Source organism: Lepisma saccharinum, chromosome 6 (assembly GCF_977018435.1).
Source record: "Lepisma saccharinum chromosome 6, izLepSacc3.1, whole genome shotgun sequence".
Lineage (NCBI taxonomy): Eukaryota > Metazoa > Arthropoda > Insecta > Zygentoma > Lepismatidae > Lepisma > Lepisma saccharinum.
Window position 1 is genome coordinate 64,324,191 of NC_139234.1, and position 14,526 is coordinate 64,338,716.

General features: G+C 37.5%; 1 protein-coding gene across 1 annotated transcript in view; it reads right to left on the reverse strand.

The window, feature by feature from the left end:
- Positions 1 to 3,929, reverse strand: part of LOC145988826 (uncharacterized) — a 31,715-nt gene extending 27,786 nt beyond the window's left edge. Inside the window, exons 1-4 of the mRNA XM_083124037.1 lie at positions 3,827 to 3,929; positions 2,473 to 3,033; positions 1,002 to 1,150; positions 113 to 247 (exon numbers count right to left, since the gene is read on the reverse strand). Coding sequence (XP_082980163.1) covers positions 113 to 247; positions 1,002 to 1,150; positions 2,473 to 2,875 — 687 coding nt within the window. The 5' untranslated portion in view covers positions 2,876 to 3,033; positions 3,827 to 3,929. The remainder of the gene's footprint in view (positions 1 to 112; positions 248 to 1,001; positions 1,151 to 2,472; positions 3,034 to 3,826) is intronic.
- Between the last annotated feature and the right edge of the window lie 10,597 nt (positions 3,930 to 14,526).

Genomic DNA, 14,526 nt, shown 5'->3' on the forward strand with positions numbered 1-14,526 from the left:
TAGTTCGTTTATAATACCCAAAACTATTTGTAAATCCAAGCTACTTCTGTTAAATAAACATGTATATCAAAATCTGTTAATTTCACGCTTCGGCGCGTCAATAAAAAATTACCTTGAAGAAGCCATGATGATGGATGACACCGTCTTGATTGTGAAGAAGGGACAGAAGAGAGTATTCTGTATGAAGCAACATCTTTCCCTGCCGATCATCTTGTGTCTCTTCATCACGATCCTTCATCGTCAATATCTGGCATAACAAGGAGATAAATAAGTATTACAATTATTTATAATTACGGAAAAACACAAAAAATTTACATTATTAGAGAACGGCATTAATGATTTACAATGATATATATTCTTTTTGGAGACAACTTAGCAATACTATATCAAAAGAAGCATGTAAAATGTAATTGTAAGTCACATTCACCTGTTTACCTTTCTGGGCAAATAAATGTTATGATGGTGTTCAGATACTAATAAAATAAAAATTATTTTTACAGAAAATATTCTTTCTTATTTATCATATTTTTACAAGCTACACAATTTTATTCTTATTGGCACACATTCAGTTCTACACAGATGGAAAAGCATATATACAATAGGAATGGAGTTTGAAACCATCATAGAACCATTGTTGACCTCAAAAAGCATTGATAATTGAGAGATACGTCCATGAAGTGAAATAGTCATGTTTCTGAAACTAGCTGTCTGTAAATAGGATAAGCGATGGTTAGATGAAATATATGAAGAAACACTCCCAAAGAACACCCATACAAAACGGTGAGACTCGAAGATTCAAAGCCAACTGTTTATGTGCTCAGCCACTAAGGCAAGCAAACCTACCTGGCCTAATTTATCTAGTTCATCATATAGTATACAATGAAGCTCAACTCTGAACAAAAGGACATACTAATGTGATTTCACAAGTAATTATGAAGAAAGGCATTAATGTAGAATGAATGAGGAATCAAAAGACACGCAAGTTCCTTTTATAAACATACCTTAATTGTATAAAAATCATCTGTGCCCTCCTTTCTTGCCAGGCATTGAACAATACTTTTCACTGGAGAAGTTCCAAGCGTTGGGCCTAATAAATAAGGTCCTGCTCTTTTTACTACATTAGTTTCCACTGGGGATCCTTTCTTTGGTACTGAAAACAAAATTGATTTTTTTCATAAACGTGTACTGTATTTCAAAATACAATTTGTTTAATTGTCACGCTCATTTAGCAAACAATATAACATGTATGCAACATCTTTTCTGTTTTAAATTTTCTCAGCTACACAAGTAAAGAGCTCTGATACATTAACCAAATAAATTTAGGGCTTTTGTGTCTCAGGCTATCTTCCTAATTCAGATGGCAGAGAATGAGCATGGATTGCCAAAGTCTAGGTTTGAAGTATTGGTCAAGCTCAATTTTCACTGAAAATATACCTAACACATGGAACATTGTGCTCAAATGCAGAAAGCAAATGAACGTGTCGGAGAGATATTTCTGCAGATAAACACATGATTTTGCATTAAAATGGATCAAAACTACATTCCCGAACTTCAACAATGCTAAAGAAAATGATTTGCGTAAGTACTTTCTTATGTAAAAAGTAAAAAATCCATTTCTGCTATACGAAAGTGTTACCCAACAATGATTTCCAGCGATCTAGATACATTCTCCAACAATGAAAAAATATGGTACTATTATAGTATGGGGGTGACACTAAATCATATATTTCACATTTTTTACATTGCTAACGTACTATTTTGGAATGCGGAACATTTCCTAAGGTGAAATAATGCATTTCTAACTAAGATAATGTCTATTTCTTACATTTACAACTACTTACTGTTACTCGTTACTTCGATTCTGTAACACACATTATGGCGACAGTGTTTTGTCAATTTATGCAGTGTTGCAACCTCGTTCACCGGAAAATAGCTACTTTCGTGACAGGATTTGAAATAATGCTAATACCTCGCAAACCATTGACGTTAGCCTCACAAACCATTGACATTAGCCCCAAAAACCATTCACGTTAGCCCCAAATACCATTTTCCCATAAGGTTAGGTTAGGTTAAGTTAGGCAAGCATAGTTAAAAAAAAATTTAAAAAATACTCGACATGTCATGTTCTAGTGAAAACGCTGCGAGTTTGAAACACTGACTACGGGATTACGTCCTCTAACACACTGAACATTGTGCTCTCGTGCAGAAAGCAAATGGCGGCAGCAGAAACAGCATGTCGGACAGAGATTTTCGAAGAAAACAACATGTATTTTCATTAAAATGGATCAAAACTACATTCACGAACTTCCACAACGCTACAGAAAACTATTTCCGTAAGTACTTTCTCCTGTAAATTTGAAGAAATCCATCACCCCTATACTATAATGTTACCCTAAATAACATCAAACATGTAACAAACAATATAACAACTGCTATAATTGTAGGGAATTGTATAAATCTGAGCAAACTTACTTTTGAATTCCTGAAATCTTTTCTCCTTCTTTTTAGTTTCAAGTGAACACTTGCTTTTCAGTCCTTGTTGAAATTTGTTCAATAACTGAAGAGACCCACCTTCCTTCTCTCTACATCCTTCACATATAGGCACTGCCTGTGCTTCTTCACCTTCATTCCTTCCACTAATCACTTGCAAACTGTCAGAACTGGATTGAGGTGAACTTAAACAATTCATCATGTTTCTGCAACTGCATGGATTCAAATTGGTATAACATGAGAAGTCATCACCACCACTATCTTCAGTTGCCCTGCTGTCTTGTGATGTTTCACATTCATAATCAATGTCATTTTCTGTAATACTGCTATTTGAAGCCGATGAAGATGAGGAGTTTTCTCCATCTCTCATAATTATTGCATGCATTGCTTCCAGAGGGAAAATAGTAGGTATATTCAATGATATTCAATGTTCAGATAAATGTTTGAAACTAAACTACACATTTCACTCTTCTGTGTGCATATATATAGGTATATGATGACACTATTTTGCCTTATCAGACTGCAATTGCTGAATAACAATTTCTGGAAAACAAAAGATTAAGAATGAATGCTAAAAATGTTTAACGAGAATGTAACTAACTTCTAGAGACAAGTGATGCAATATTTTAGTCAGGTGTTACATGTGATCAGTCTGTGTGGGAATCTGAATACATTACAGTCTTATTCACTATGTGAATTGCTCACTAATAGCTACTCGTGGCAAAAGAAAACTCAATTAATTTAGTCAGTGAAAGGTAGCATGAAAACATATGTTAGCTACATGACACCTTGCAATTCTTGCAAACTTGATTATTTTTTTCTCTAAACAGTTCTTGCATTTCTGAACTTCTTGAGCAAGTTATATTTATAGGAAACTTTTAATGTAGCTATATTTAGGTGTAAGGCAAATAATTATAAAATTGTCATATTAAGTAGAATTCTTTGATGGAATCCATGAAAATATAAACAAATTTAAATACTGAAGGGCAATCTTCAATTCCTGTTCAATATGGAACTTATGCAATTAAATAATGACCTTTGTATATATAACCAGTTATAATATTCAGTAAATAAAAATAACAGAAACCACGCAAGTTTCGTTAAGTTAATAATTAATGCTAGAAAAATAAGCCGTCTATACCCCTTTTAACAAGAATTGTCCTGCATTTTAATTGCAGCACCATTCAAGAAATTGGGAGCGAAAATTGTTCTAATTACTTGACGAGAAGAACCATTTCTGCCTCTATTCAATATAATACAAAAAAGTTATATTAAAATTGGGAGAAACCATCTCAATATCTAGACTGAACGAAAATAAAAAAAATATTTAACTTACTTTTATAAAATTATCACCTCTACAGAATAATAAATAAAGTTGAAGAACTGAAGTGCTCGCGTATGTTACTCATCTACATTTCGGTGGAATAGTGCAGTGCAAGTGAACGTAACACTAACAGCGTATTACTTCTTCTTCTTCTATTTAACTGTCCCTGTCGTGTCAGCATTATCTTGTCGACTTTGCACATCGTTATTGTTTTGTATTTGTTTTAATGTTTTTCTTCTTAGATTGATAGTTAGTCTCTCAAATTAATCAGAATCACAAATATAAAACGATTATTATGAATAATTCACTTTATATTTCGAGCCTACATTTTCGAGCATAAGTATACAGCCAGAATGCAGCATCCATATTAAATGTTAAATCTGTTAGAATGGATGAGAGTGATAATGGAAATGGAATTTTTAAACGTTGTATACCTTTGTAGAGTGCGATTTGTTGATTTGAAAAAAATGGGGTATTAACCGCATTTCCTTTGCATAGTTCTTTCCAAATCCCAAAGAGAAATGTGATTATCTTTGGACAGGGTTGGCATGTTTAAAACAAAAGTGTTTAAAACACTTTGTTTTAAACTTTTAAAACACGCGGCTTTGTTTTTTTTACAAATGTTTTAAACGTTTAAAACAATGTGTTTTAAACATGTTTTTTTACAAGTGTTTAAAACACATTTTGGTGGTAGATATTTTATAGTCTGTGATAATTTTTTTGTTTGGCAACCCTGTTTTTCATTGAATCTGTGTCAATTAACCCGTGCTTTACAGGTCTCACTTATCGCACAACACTTGAGCAACCTTATGTTCTGACGTCACGGGAGAAAGCTTTTTAATTTTAGGCTAAATGTCTATGTTGTTAGGTTAGGCAGGCTAGCTATGTATGCACAACGTCGCAAAATTGTTGCTTTACTGTAGAAATCGAAACCTATCAGTTCCTTCTTTCGTATCGTCCTGTAACGCTGTGTCCGAAAGCTGCAAGACCATACTTGAAGCGAGCATACTCGCAGTGCGGTCTTGAAGCCTGGAAGCGTAAAGCTTTCGAACTGCACTTCGACTGCAGCGCCAGCACAAGTGAGGATTGCAACAAAAGTTGCTTCGAAACTAAAATTATCAAACATCGACTGTATGTGCCACTCTTGTTTTCCGTGAACAACACACACATGACTCGGCGTGCAGTTTATATAACACAGCACGTTATTAATTATAGAAATATGAAAGAAATTTGCTCTTTCAAATTAATTTTCACACATTCCGCAACATGGTTTACGATCGCGGAAAAAGAAATTGTTTTCTCACTTTTAAACACCTCTCACTATAGAAGAAAGAAACCACGCATATATGAATAAAACCAATAAATAAAATTACATAGTATTTTAAAAACTTGTTTACTTACATTTCCACACAATGGAAGAAGTACAACTACCAGCTGATTGACTTCCGACGTCCATTAACAAATGAAAAGCAAGCACAGATCCAGTGTTGCCAACAGCACGAGAGAAAAACGGGCTAAATCGCACCCAAAATGGAGCTAAAATTCACATCCAAGGGGCTAGATTTACAAAGGTGCGGCTGCGCAGTGAAAAAAAATCTGGTTCTTAATCCTTGGGTGTTTTGGTGCAAAATTTCTGAAACTCAAGAACCACAACTAATCAACTGTCAAGATGAGGGGCATAAGCTCAACTAAATTAAATTTTCTTACCTTAAATAACCTTAAACAATTTATTTCCCCCGTAAATTGTGGTGCAGTAGATTACACAAAAGCATTACACATTTTAGGCATATTCCTCCTTCATATATATGCACATGCACACTCACACACACACACGGCCGCACGCACGAACTAGTCTCTGGGCGAGCATCACTGTTACGAACGATTCGTCGATTCCGCACCGCACTTCTGTGAACTTTCACGGACCAAATGCAATGCAACTGAACAAAGATTCGCATTTTCTGGAATCGACGTTATCCGTAATTCGCCTCGGGCTACACAGCATACCAAAACCACAAACAATGTGCACTTGCTACCTGCTCCCCAGGAGGGGTCGCAGGACGAGCTTGCAGGTGCAGAGGAGGGTCGGTTAAGTGAATTCTCCTTTACAGTTTACTGAAATACCAAAAAAACATTTCATTACTGAAAGGGCTAGATTTGTAGCAAGATTTCCCTCTGTAGGGCTAAAAAGCCCCTTGGGGCTTTTGCTGAATTTTGGAGCTGAGTGCGTACTCAAAAGGGCCAGTTCTGGCCCCAAAAGGGCCAACTTGGCAACACTGCACAGATCGCAAGTGTGCACTGCTCGTGTGCTGCGTGCTCTCTTGGACATTCGTTTGCTTGGCGCTTTCGAACTGCACTAGGTGACGTCACTTCCGTCAAGACTGTACTTCAAGTATGTACTTTGTACCTTTTGGACACAGCCTGAGGCTGTGTCCAAAAGGTACAAAGTACGTTCTTGAAGTGCAGTCTTGACGGAAGTGACGTCACCTAGTGCAGTTCGAAAGCGCCAAGCAAACGAGTGTAAAAGACCAGCGGACGCAGCACACGAGCGGTGCACACTTGCGATCTGTGCTTGCTTTTCATTTGTTAAAAAAAATGGACGTCTGAAGTCAATCAGCTGGTAGTTGTAGTTCTTCCATTGTGTGGAAATGTAAGTAAACAAGTTTTTAAAATACTATGTAATTTTATTTATTGTTTTTTTTTCATATATGCGTGGTTTCTTTCTTCTATAGTGAGAAGGTGTTTAAAAGTGAGAAAACAATTTCTTTTCCCGCGATCGTAAACCATGTTGCGGAATGTGTGAAAATTAATTTGAAAGAGCAAATTTCTTTCATATTTCTATAATTAATAACGTGCTGTGTTATATAAACTGCACGCCGAGTCATGTGTGTGTTGTTCACGGAAAACAAGAGTGGCACATACAGTCGATGTTTGATAATTTTAGTTTCGAAGCAACTTTTGTTGCATTCCTCACTTGTGTTGGCGCTGCAGTCGAAGTGCAGTTCGAAAGCTTTCCGCTTCCAGGCTTCAAGACCGCACTGCGAGTATGCTCTCGAAGTATGCTCGCTTCAAGTATGGTCTTGCAGCTTTCGGACACAGCCTGAGTTTGAGACTGGTGGAAGCTTGAAATGGAAACTTATTCTCTAAATACACAATGCGTGATTTTGATCATGACGTGATTTCTTTTTTTTTTCTTTTGCGATACGATTCATTGGTCTGCATAACTGAATGAAGCGCAGATGCTTACTTTTGGTAACATAATTTTGTACTTTGAAAGATAAATTCATCTGGAGAATCTATTATGACACTGCAGGTTGTTTTCTGCTATATAAACTGTTCAGACAGCAAGAAATATTTCACCGTGATTTTTTCAGGACGAGGATAGTAATTCTATAATATTTAGTTTCTTGAAATTCAGATGAATATAAATCCTAACCTACTTCAGTAGTGGCAGAAAAAGGGGGGCTATTACCCACAACTTTTGTCCCTGCAGACACGGGCGCCGACTTGTCAAAATTATTGGGGGGGGGGGTGCTCTGATCACTGAAATAAATTAACGAATGATTCACTCTCTCCCTTTTTTAAGTTTTGGCCTCAGTGTTCGGAATCTCATAAAAGCTAGGGGTGTGCGGGATCCCGAGAAGTCAGGACCGGGATCGGGAAAAAAAAATTCCCGTTCCGATCCGGACTTCGGGAAATGATTTCCCGAATTTTCGGGATCCCGTGCAGTAGGGAAATACCGAATGCTCATTTGATATTGTCGTTATTTCTCGACGTTCTGCATTGTCAATTTCTGGAACTTACCGTAAATTGTTAGTTTTCATCCAGAAATCACTTAAAGTGAAAATGACGTGTATAATTCGAGATTTTCAGAGCATCGGGAAATTTTGAACATTTCCCGACTCAGTAGGGAAATTGAAAATTTTTCCCGTCCCGATCCCGTCCCGCACACCCCTAATAAAAGCCCATGAATTCCTCAAAAATATCATTTTTTTATTCACAGAATATACGGATGGATATGTGACATGTTTCGTCAACCATAATAGCAAAATATTCCCGACTTTTATTATCTGCTACCACGGAGCGCAAAACAGATCTCCCTAATATATCAATGATCTCGTTCTGAATGTCATACGAGAGCCATTTGTAGCCCGAACGTCCCATCCACTACCCTAGTTCATGTACATCGTCTTTTGAAACTCTTTTTTAGTAAAAATTTTAACAATACTCATAATTACATACTTAGTATATACTAGTAATAAATCATGCGTTTTGCTGTCTCTGGTCATAGCCTCCCCAAAGTTGATGGTTTAGCGGTTTCAGTCCCCCAAAGTAGATGGTCTAGAAAATTTAAAATGTGTATTAAAAGTTAAGTTCATGTGGCACAATTCAGAGTAAACTTTACAAGAGAAGCAAAATAATACATTAGATCCTCTTAAGCCAAATTATTTTGGGGGCTCTCCCCTCACATTGTTAATATTGGGGGGCTAGAGCCCCCCCAAGCCCCATGGAGTCGGCGCCTATGCCTGCAGTAGAGGTGTGCGGGATCCCGAAAAGTCGGGACCGGAATCGGGAAAGAGAATTTCCGTCCCGATCCCGACTTCCGGAAATGACTTCCCGACTTTTTGGGATCCCAAGCAGTCTGGAAATTCCGAATGGTTATTTTAAAACGTCGTCAATTCTAGACGTTCTCTGCATTGTGGTTTTGTACCAGAAGTGTAAAAACAAGCACTTAAGATGGAAATTACGGGTAGAATTCGAGATTTTAAGAGCTTTGGGAAATTTCGAACACATCCCGTCCCGAAAATTTTCCGACTTATTCGGGAAATTGAGAATTTTCCCCGTCCCGAATGTCGGGATTTAAAGAATTTCCCGTCCCGACCTAAAAAATTCTGTCCCGCACACCCCTACTTTGCAGTATGGTAAAACTTATCTCCAAAGGTAAATAAACTGTCCTTGTCGCCATTGTACTCATAAAAAGGTTGAATTTGTTTTGTTTAAAACATGTTTTTTTAACTCATGTGTAAAAAAAGGTAAAGTGCTCCCCTGTGCATAGGACCACGCTATGAAGGCGTATAGGTGGTGTGGGGGTAACGCCCCACACTTTCTTGATCCGGTCGTGAGTGGGGGTGATGTGATCAGCATCACGCCCCTGACCGTCTTTACCCCCCAGGGTTTCCCCCAGGTACCCATGTTATTCGACGCTGGATGGGCGCCGGGGCCGCTTCCACCGTTAGAAAAGTTCCCGGATTTGAACCGGCCGGGGATCGAACCCGGGACCTTGAACATGGTAGTCAGACGCGTTACCGACTGAGCCACCGCGGCCACACTCATGTGTAAAACTATGTGTAAAACAAAAAAAAACATGTTTTAAACAAAAAAAACAGTTTGTTTTGTTCTTTTTTAAAAAAAACACAAATTTTGCCAACCCTGCCTTTGGATAAGAATGAGGTTAACTCATCTATCACTGTTCCTTGTCTCACCTCACAGCATGAGCAGTGTTGCCAGGTCTACTGATTTCGCAGGAGATTTCCTGATTTTCAGCACGATCTACTGATCTCCTGACAAGTTTCAGGAAAATGTGGAAATCTCCTGATTTTTTGCTTCGTAAAATATTTATAATGAACAATTATTTAAAAAAATCGAAACTTGATTTAAAATTTACATATTCAGCTGATGGAATGCAAAGACCCATGAATATTGCGCAGAGAGAGAGAGAGAGGTGGGGGAGGATGGTCATACCAGGCTTGATGACACTGGGAAAGACGTGCGGCTTCTTGAGCCCTTTGTGCATTGGGAACTCCAAGGCGGGTGTCCTAATTTTCCCTATTGAGGTTTTTGTCAAAGGGAAGGAAATTGGTAACAACAAAATACCAATGTTGCCACCCACACATAGGAACAAGTATTCAGTGTTATGGTAGTGTTTATTGCAAATGCTAGATACAGGTTCAGGTTTTTAACTCTGATAAACAAAAGGGAGTCCACATTACGAATGCAGCCAAAGGTTATGGTTACAAAAGCTCTTAGTAAACTGTCGATTGATTGATTTGGTTTATTTTACTTCGCATTTCTGCCACTTTTGGCTAATCGCGAAGACGAGGATGAGTGATGATATGATGAAATTGATGCAGGGACAACCATGCCCTGGCCGAGATTCGATCCCGAGACGGGATCCCTGATGTCATAGCTCTGTGCTAGCCACTCAGCCACGGAGGTCGGCTTAGTAGACTGCTGTTGCAGACTTATACGTCGCAGTTTTATTTTTCCTTAATCATCTCTTAACTTAGAAATAATAGTTCATGTTTTCATAGCGTTGTTTTTTTTAAAGCTATTTCTGAGGGTAACTACTACTACAATTGCTCTTATGTCCCTTTATACTCAGTCAATACTGTGACGGTAGAAGAATAAATCTGCGACTTGTCTGATACTGGGCCCCGGGTACGAATCCTGGACTGGGACTGGGATATTTCGGGGGTTCAGGCATGATAGCCCTTCTCCACTACCATGCTTTGAATGTGTTGTTAAAAAAAGTGTGGTCTTTCTTATATCCTGTAACTTTGGCTAGTTTTAAAGAAAAGCAATCTATGGTGTTATCAGGTAGAATATTTAAAAAATATATCCCTGAATGCGTAGTGGCTGAAGCTCTAGTCCTAGTTAATACAAAAATCACGAAATGTTTCCATAAACTTTTAAACGCCAAGTACGTAAATCCACGCACAGTCACAACTTATTTTAGAATATTTGTGAGAGATGAACAGAAAATCGAGGTCGCATTTTTTCCAGTAATGTCACTGCTTTTTGCAATGTGTAGGGGCAGTGTCGGCGATTAGGGGGGGGCATCCTTGCACCCCCCTCAGTTTTGGCACCCGATCATCACCACTGGTTGGGGAAAACTTTACCTTTACCTTTGGTGAATTAAGGTGGTGGTGTTATCGTACCCCTTGAAGTGCAAATTCATAATAAAATTTGTATTAACATAACATTAATAAATTTATCTTTGACTTCTAAAATTAATAATTAACGTTCAATAATAATAGTGGAAAGCTTTTCCCACTCTACCTCCCCCCCAGAACGTTGATAATCCGCTATTATTAGTTCTTCTGATTTTTTAAGCAGATCTCCTGATTTTTCAGGGGACGATCTCCCGATTTTTAAAAATCTGACCTGGCAACGCTGCAGCATGAGCAAGGCGAGGTAAACAAAATAAACATGGATGCCTGCTGCATGTTTACTTTTCGAAGATGGAAATATATTAGGAATTGTTTTCATCGACTACCCCAAGTATTAAGTCTAGAAGGTATTTCAATCTTTGATTTATAATGTATGTTATGGAAAACGCTTGTAATGGATATTGGCCTAGTTATTTACATCGTCATTTCAAAAACATTATTTTTTAGTGAAACTCGTACATGAAATGTTCGTATGGTCCACCCGGAAAAACCAAAATATACTGCTTCAAAAGGGAACGAATGATATTTAAAATCATTTTGGTATGAATGAAGAATATAGAGAATGTCTCTAATTACGTTAATATTTGGAAAACTAACTAAATTTGGTCTTCTAATCACGAATCTGTTGTTAAAATGCCGCGCACGCGTGTAAAAATGCACGGGTAGCCCCACAAACCATTTCCGGCAAGGTTAGGTTAGGCCCAAGTTCCTTTTGTTTTATTGTGGGTACCACTTAGATAAGTCGGAGACACATTGAACTCGTGTTTTTTCAAATGAAAATCATTTCTACTTACCTCATATGCATAGCAGAACTGTTTTCAATCTGGGGATCACTTTTTCCCATGAAAAACGCGTTATTTTTAACATTTTAATTCGTTATTTGTCGTTGCTAATTCGGTGGCCAAATCTTGATTCACGTTGTCTGTCGTCAGCTGATATGCAGTATTGTCAGCTGATGTGCAGTGTTTCCAAACCTATGAACCTATAAGTGCCGCACAAGCTATTCACAAAACGTTTTGAATCGAAAATTGTTCCACAAACCATTCATGGAAGGTTAGGTTAGGTTCAGGGTACTACTTTACTATACTAGAGACACCTATCAATGATTTATTTCGCAATTTTTTACATTGCTAACGTACTATTCTGCATTGCGGAACATTTCTTTAGGTGAAATAATGAATTTCTAACGAAAATAATGTATATTTCTTACATTAACGAGTACTTACTGTTGTTCCTTATTTCCCACAAACCATCCACGGGTAGCCCCAAAAACCATTGACGTTAGCCCAAAAATTCATGATAGCCCCACGAACCACCATGGGGACGAGGTTTGCCTACTAGGTTAGGTTAGGCCTGTTAGGTTAGGTTCCATTAGCACTCCTTTCGTTCAATTTAGTATATACGGACAACATCGGCTTGTAGAAGCAGCAATAGCACGTCGGAAATAGATTTTCGTAGAAAACCACATGCTTTCGCATTAAAATGGATCAAAACTACATTCCCGAACATCAACAACGCTACAGAAAATGATTTGCGTAAGTACTTTTTCCTGTAAATTTGAAGAAATCCGTCTCCGGTGTAGTAAAGTGCTACCAGGTTCAGTTAGGTTAGGAAAATTTAGAAAAATAAATTTCAACAAAAAAAAAAAAAAATACTTTCACTACACTTAAATGTATTGCATGCTATGAACCTATAAAGGCCGCACAAGCTATTCACACAACGTTTTTATTCGAAAATTGTTCCACAAAACATTCACGTAAGGTTAGGTTAGGAAAATTTCGAAAAATAAATTTCAACAAAAAAAAAAAAATAACTTTCACTACACTTACCCCTGGACTCTTTTCGTACATATATACAGCCATTTCCCATCCCGTGCAATATGTAGCTTACATATACTAGAACATTTAGGACATTCCATTTCTTCCTTCACGATTCCATGTTCAACTAAAAAATCTCGTGGGTCTTCAATATCCGGGAACATTTTAACAACGCAACCTTGATACGTCATCTTGTCAAACTACCGCGTGGTTGCTACACTGACAGGGGGTTACATAACCGAACGCATGGAACATTTGATTCACGTAGTCGACTGCAATGGTGGCACGAGCTATCGTGCAACGGAGATGCATGAATGACGAAAAATACCTTACGTACAGGCCAAATAAGTTCCACAATTCGAAAAAACTATTTCCCCTCCCCGGCTTCAGAAAGTCCACAAGAATGCAATTCCGTAAGTACTTTCTCGTCTTTTCTCCTGTAAATTTGAAGAAAACCATCTCCGGCTTATCTAATCGTTACCTTATTGCGATTTCATCATGCTACGAATGCAATTTTTACATGGTTCGATTTCGATGTACGTCTGTTAACACATCTTCTCCATGAGCAGTGGGTAAGGTAATTTTCAAGTTGTTTTTTTCAGCATAAATAACTTTTTTCGAGACAATGATTTCCAAAATTCTACGATAATTAGTCTTTGTGCTGGAGAAATCATAAAACAATCGGAGCCTTTACCGATTAGAAGGCAATATTTAGTTAGTATATCAAATATTAATGAAATTTGAGACATTCTCTATATTCTACATTCGCTCCATAATTTTTATTGGTTACTATTTCAGGGTTGACAACAATTTTAAGTTATATATATCATAATTTAGATTGATTGATTTGGTGTTTTAAGTCCACTTTGTGCACAGAAAAGCTAATCGGGACTGGACCTACAGTTTAAAGTGGGATCTGAACCACTATGTGTGTTCACTGGGCATCGAACCCAGATGATAATTTAGGGTAAGTTAGGCCAGTTAGTTGTAGGTTTCTAGAAAAAGAAGGAGCGAATGTAGAATATAGAGAATATCTCCAATTTCGTTAATATTTGGTATACTAACTAAATTTGGTCTTCGGATCGAGTTTACAATACCGGACCACTTTCCAATTTCTATGAAATTTTGCGTACTGACTAATTGTGAACTCCTAATCACGAATTTGCATGTAATAATGGTCGGTCAAGTATGGAAATCGAGAAAAAAAAGAAATAAACTATGTTTTCTTAACGTAACATAACCCTACCATAAGAACAATAGCTCCACGGAAGATGCCATTTTCCCAACATGAAGAAATCAACAGTCAAAATATTAATTTTCTTTGTATTTATGCTAATGGAACCTAACCTCGTAGGCATTCCTTGTCTGACGTCAGCAAGATTGTTGTGCGTAAAGGAAGACCATTAACGAATTGCGAAAGAAAGATGGTTCCGAATTTCTGTGTATGGACAATCACCGTGGTAAATCTCAAGGTTATTTTACAAGTTCTACAACACGTAAATGTACAATTTTAACAAGTGTCCGCCAAATATGAACTACAGATATGTCATCAGGACATTGAAATTAGTAAGTAGGCGAAATTTTATAGAAATTGGAGAGTGGTCCAGTATTGTAAACTCATGCCAGGCCTTCTAATCACGAATCTGTTGTTAAAATGCATGGGTCACGTCTGGAAATCGTGAAAAAAGCTGATGTAATTTGAGATTTTTTTTTTAAAAGCTGTATCGCTGTACAAACAAAATTTTAACTAAGCTTGCCTAACCTAACCTTACTGGACATGGTTAGTGGGGCTATCCGTGAATGGTTCGTGGGGCTGCCCGTGCATGGTTCATAATGTACTGATCAGAAGGCCAAAATTAGTTAATCTACCAAATATTAATGAAATTCAAGATACTTTCTTACCCTAACCTTTCCGGAAAAAGTTTTGTGGGGATATCAGTTAAATCTT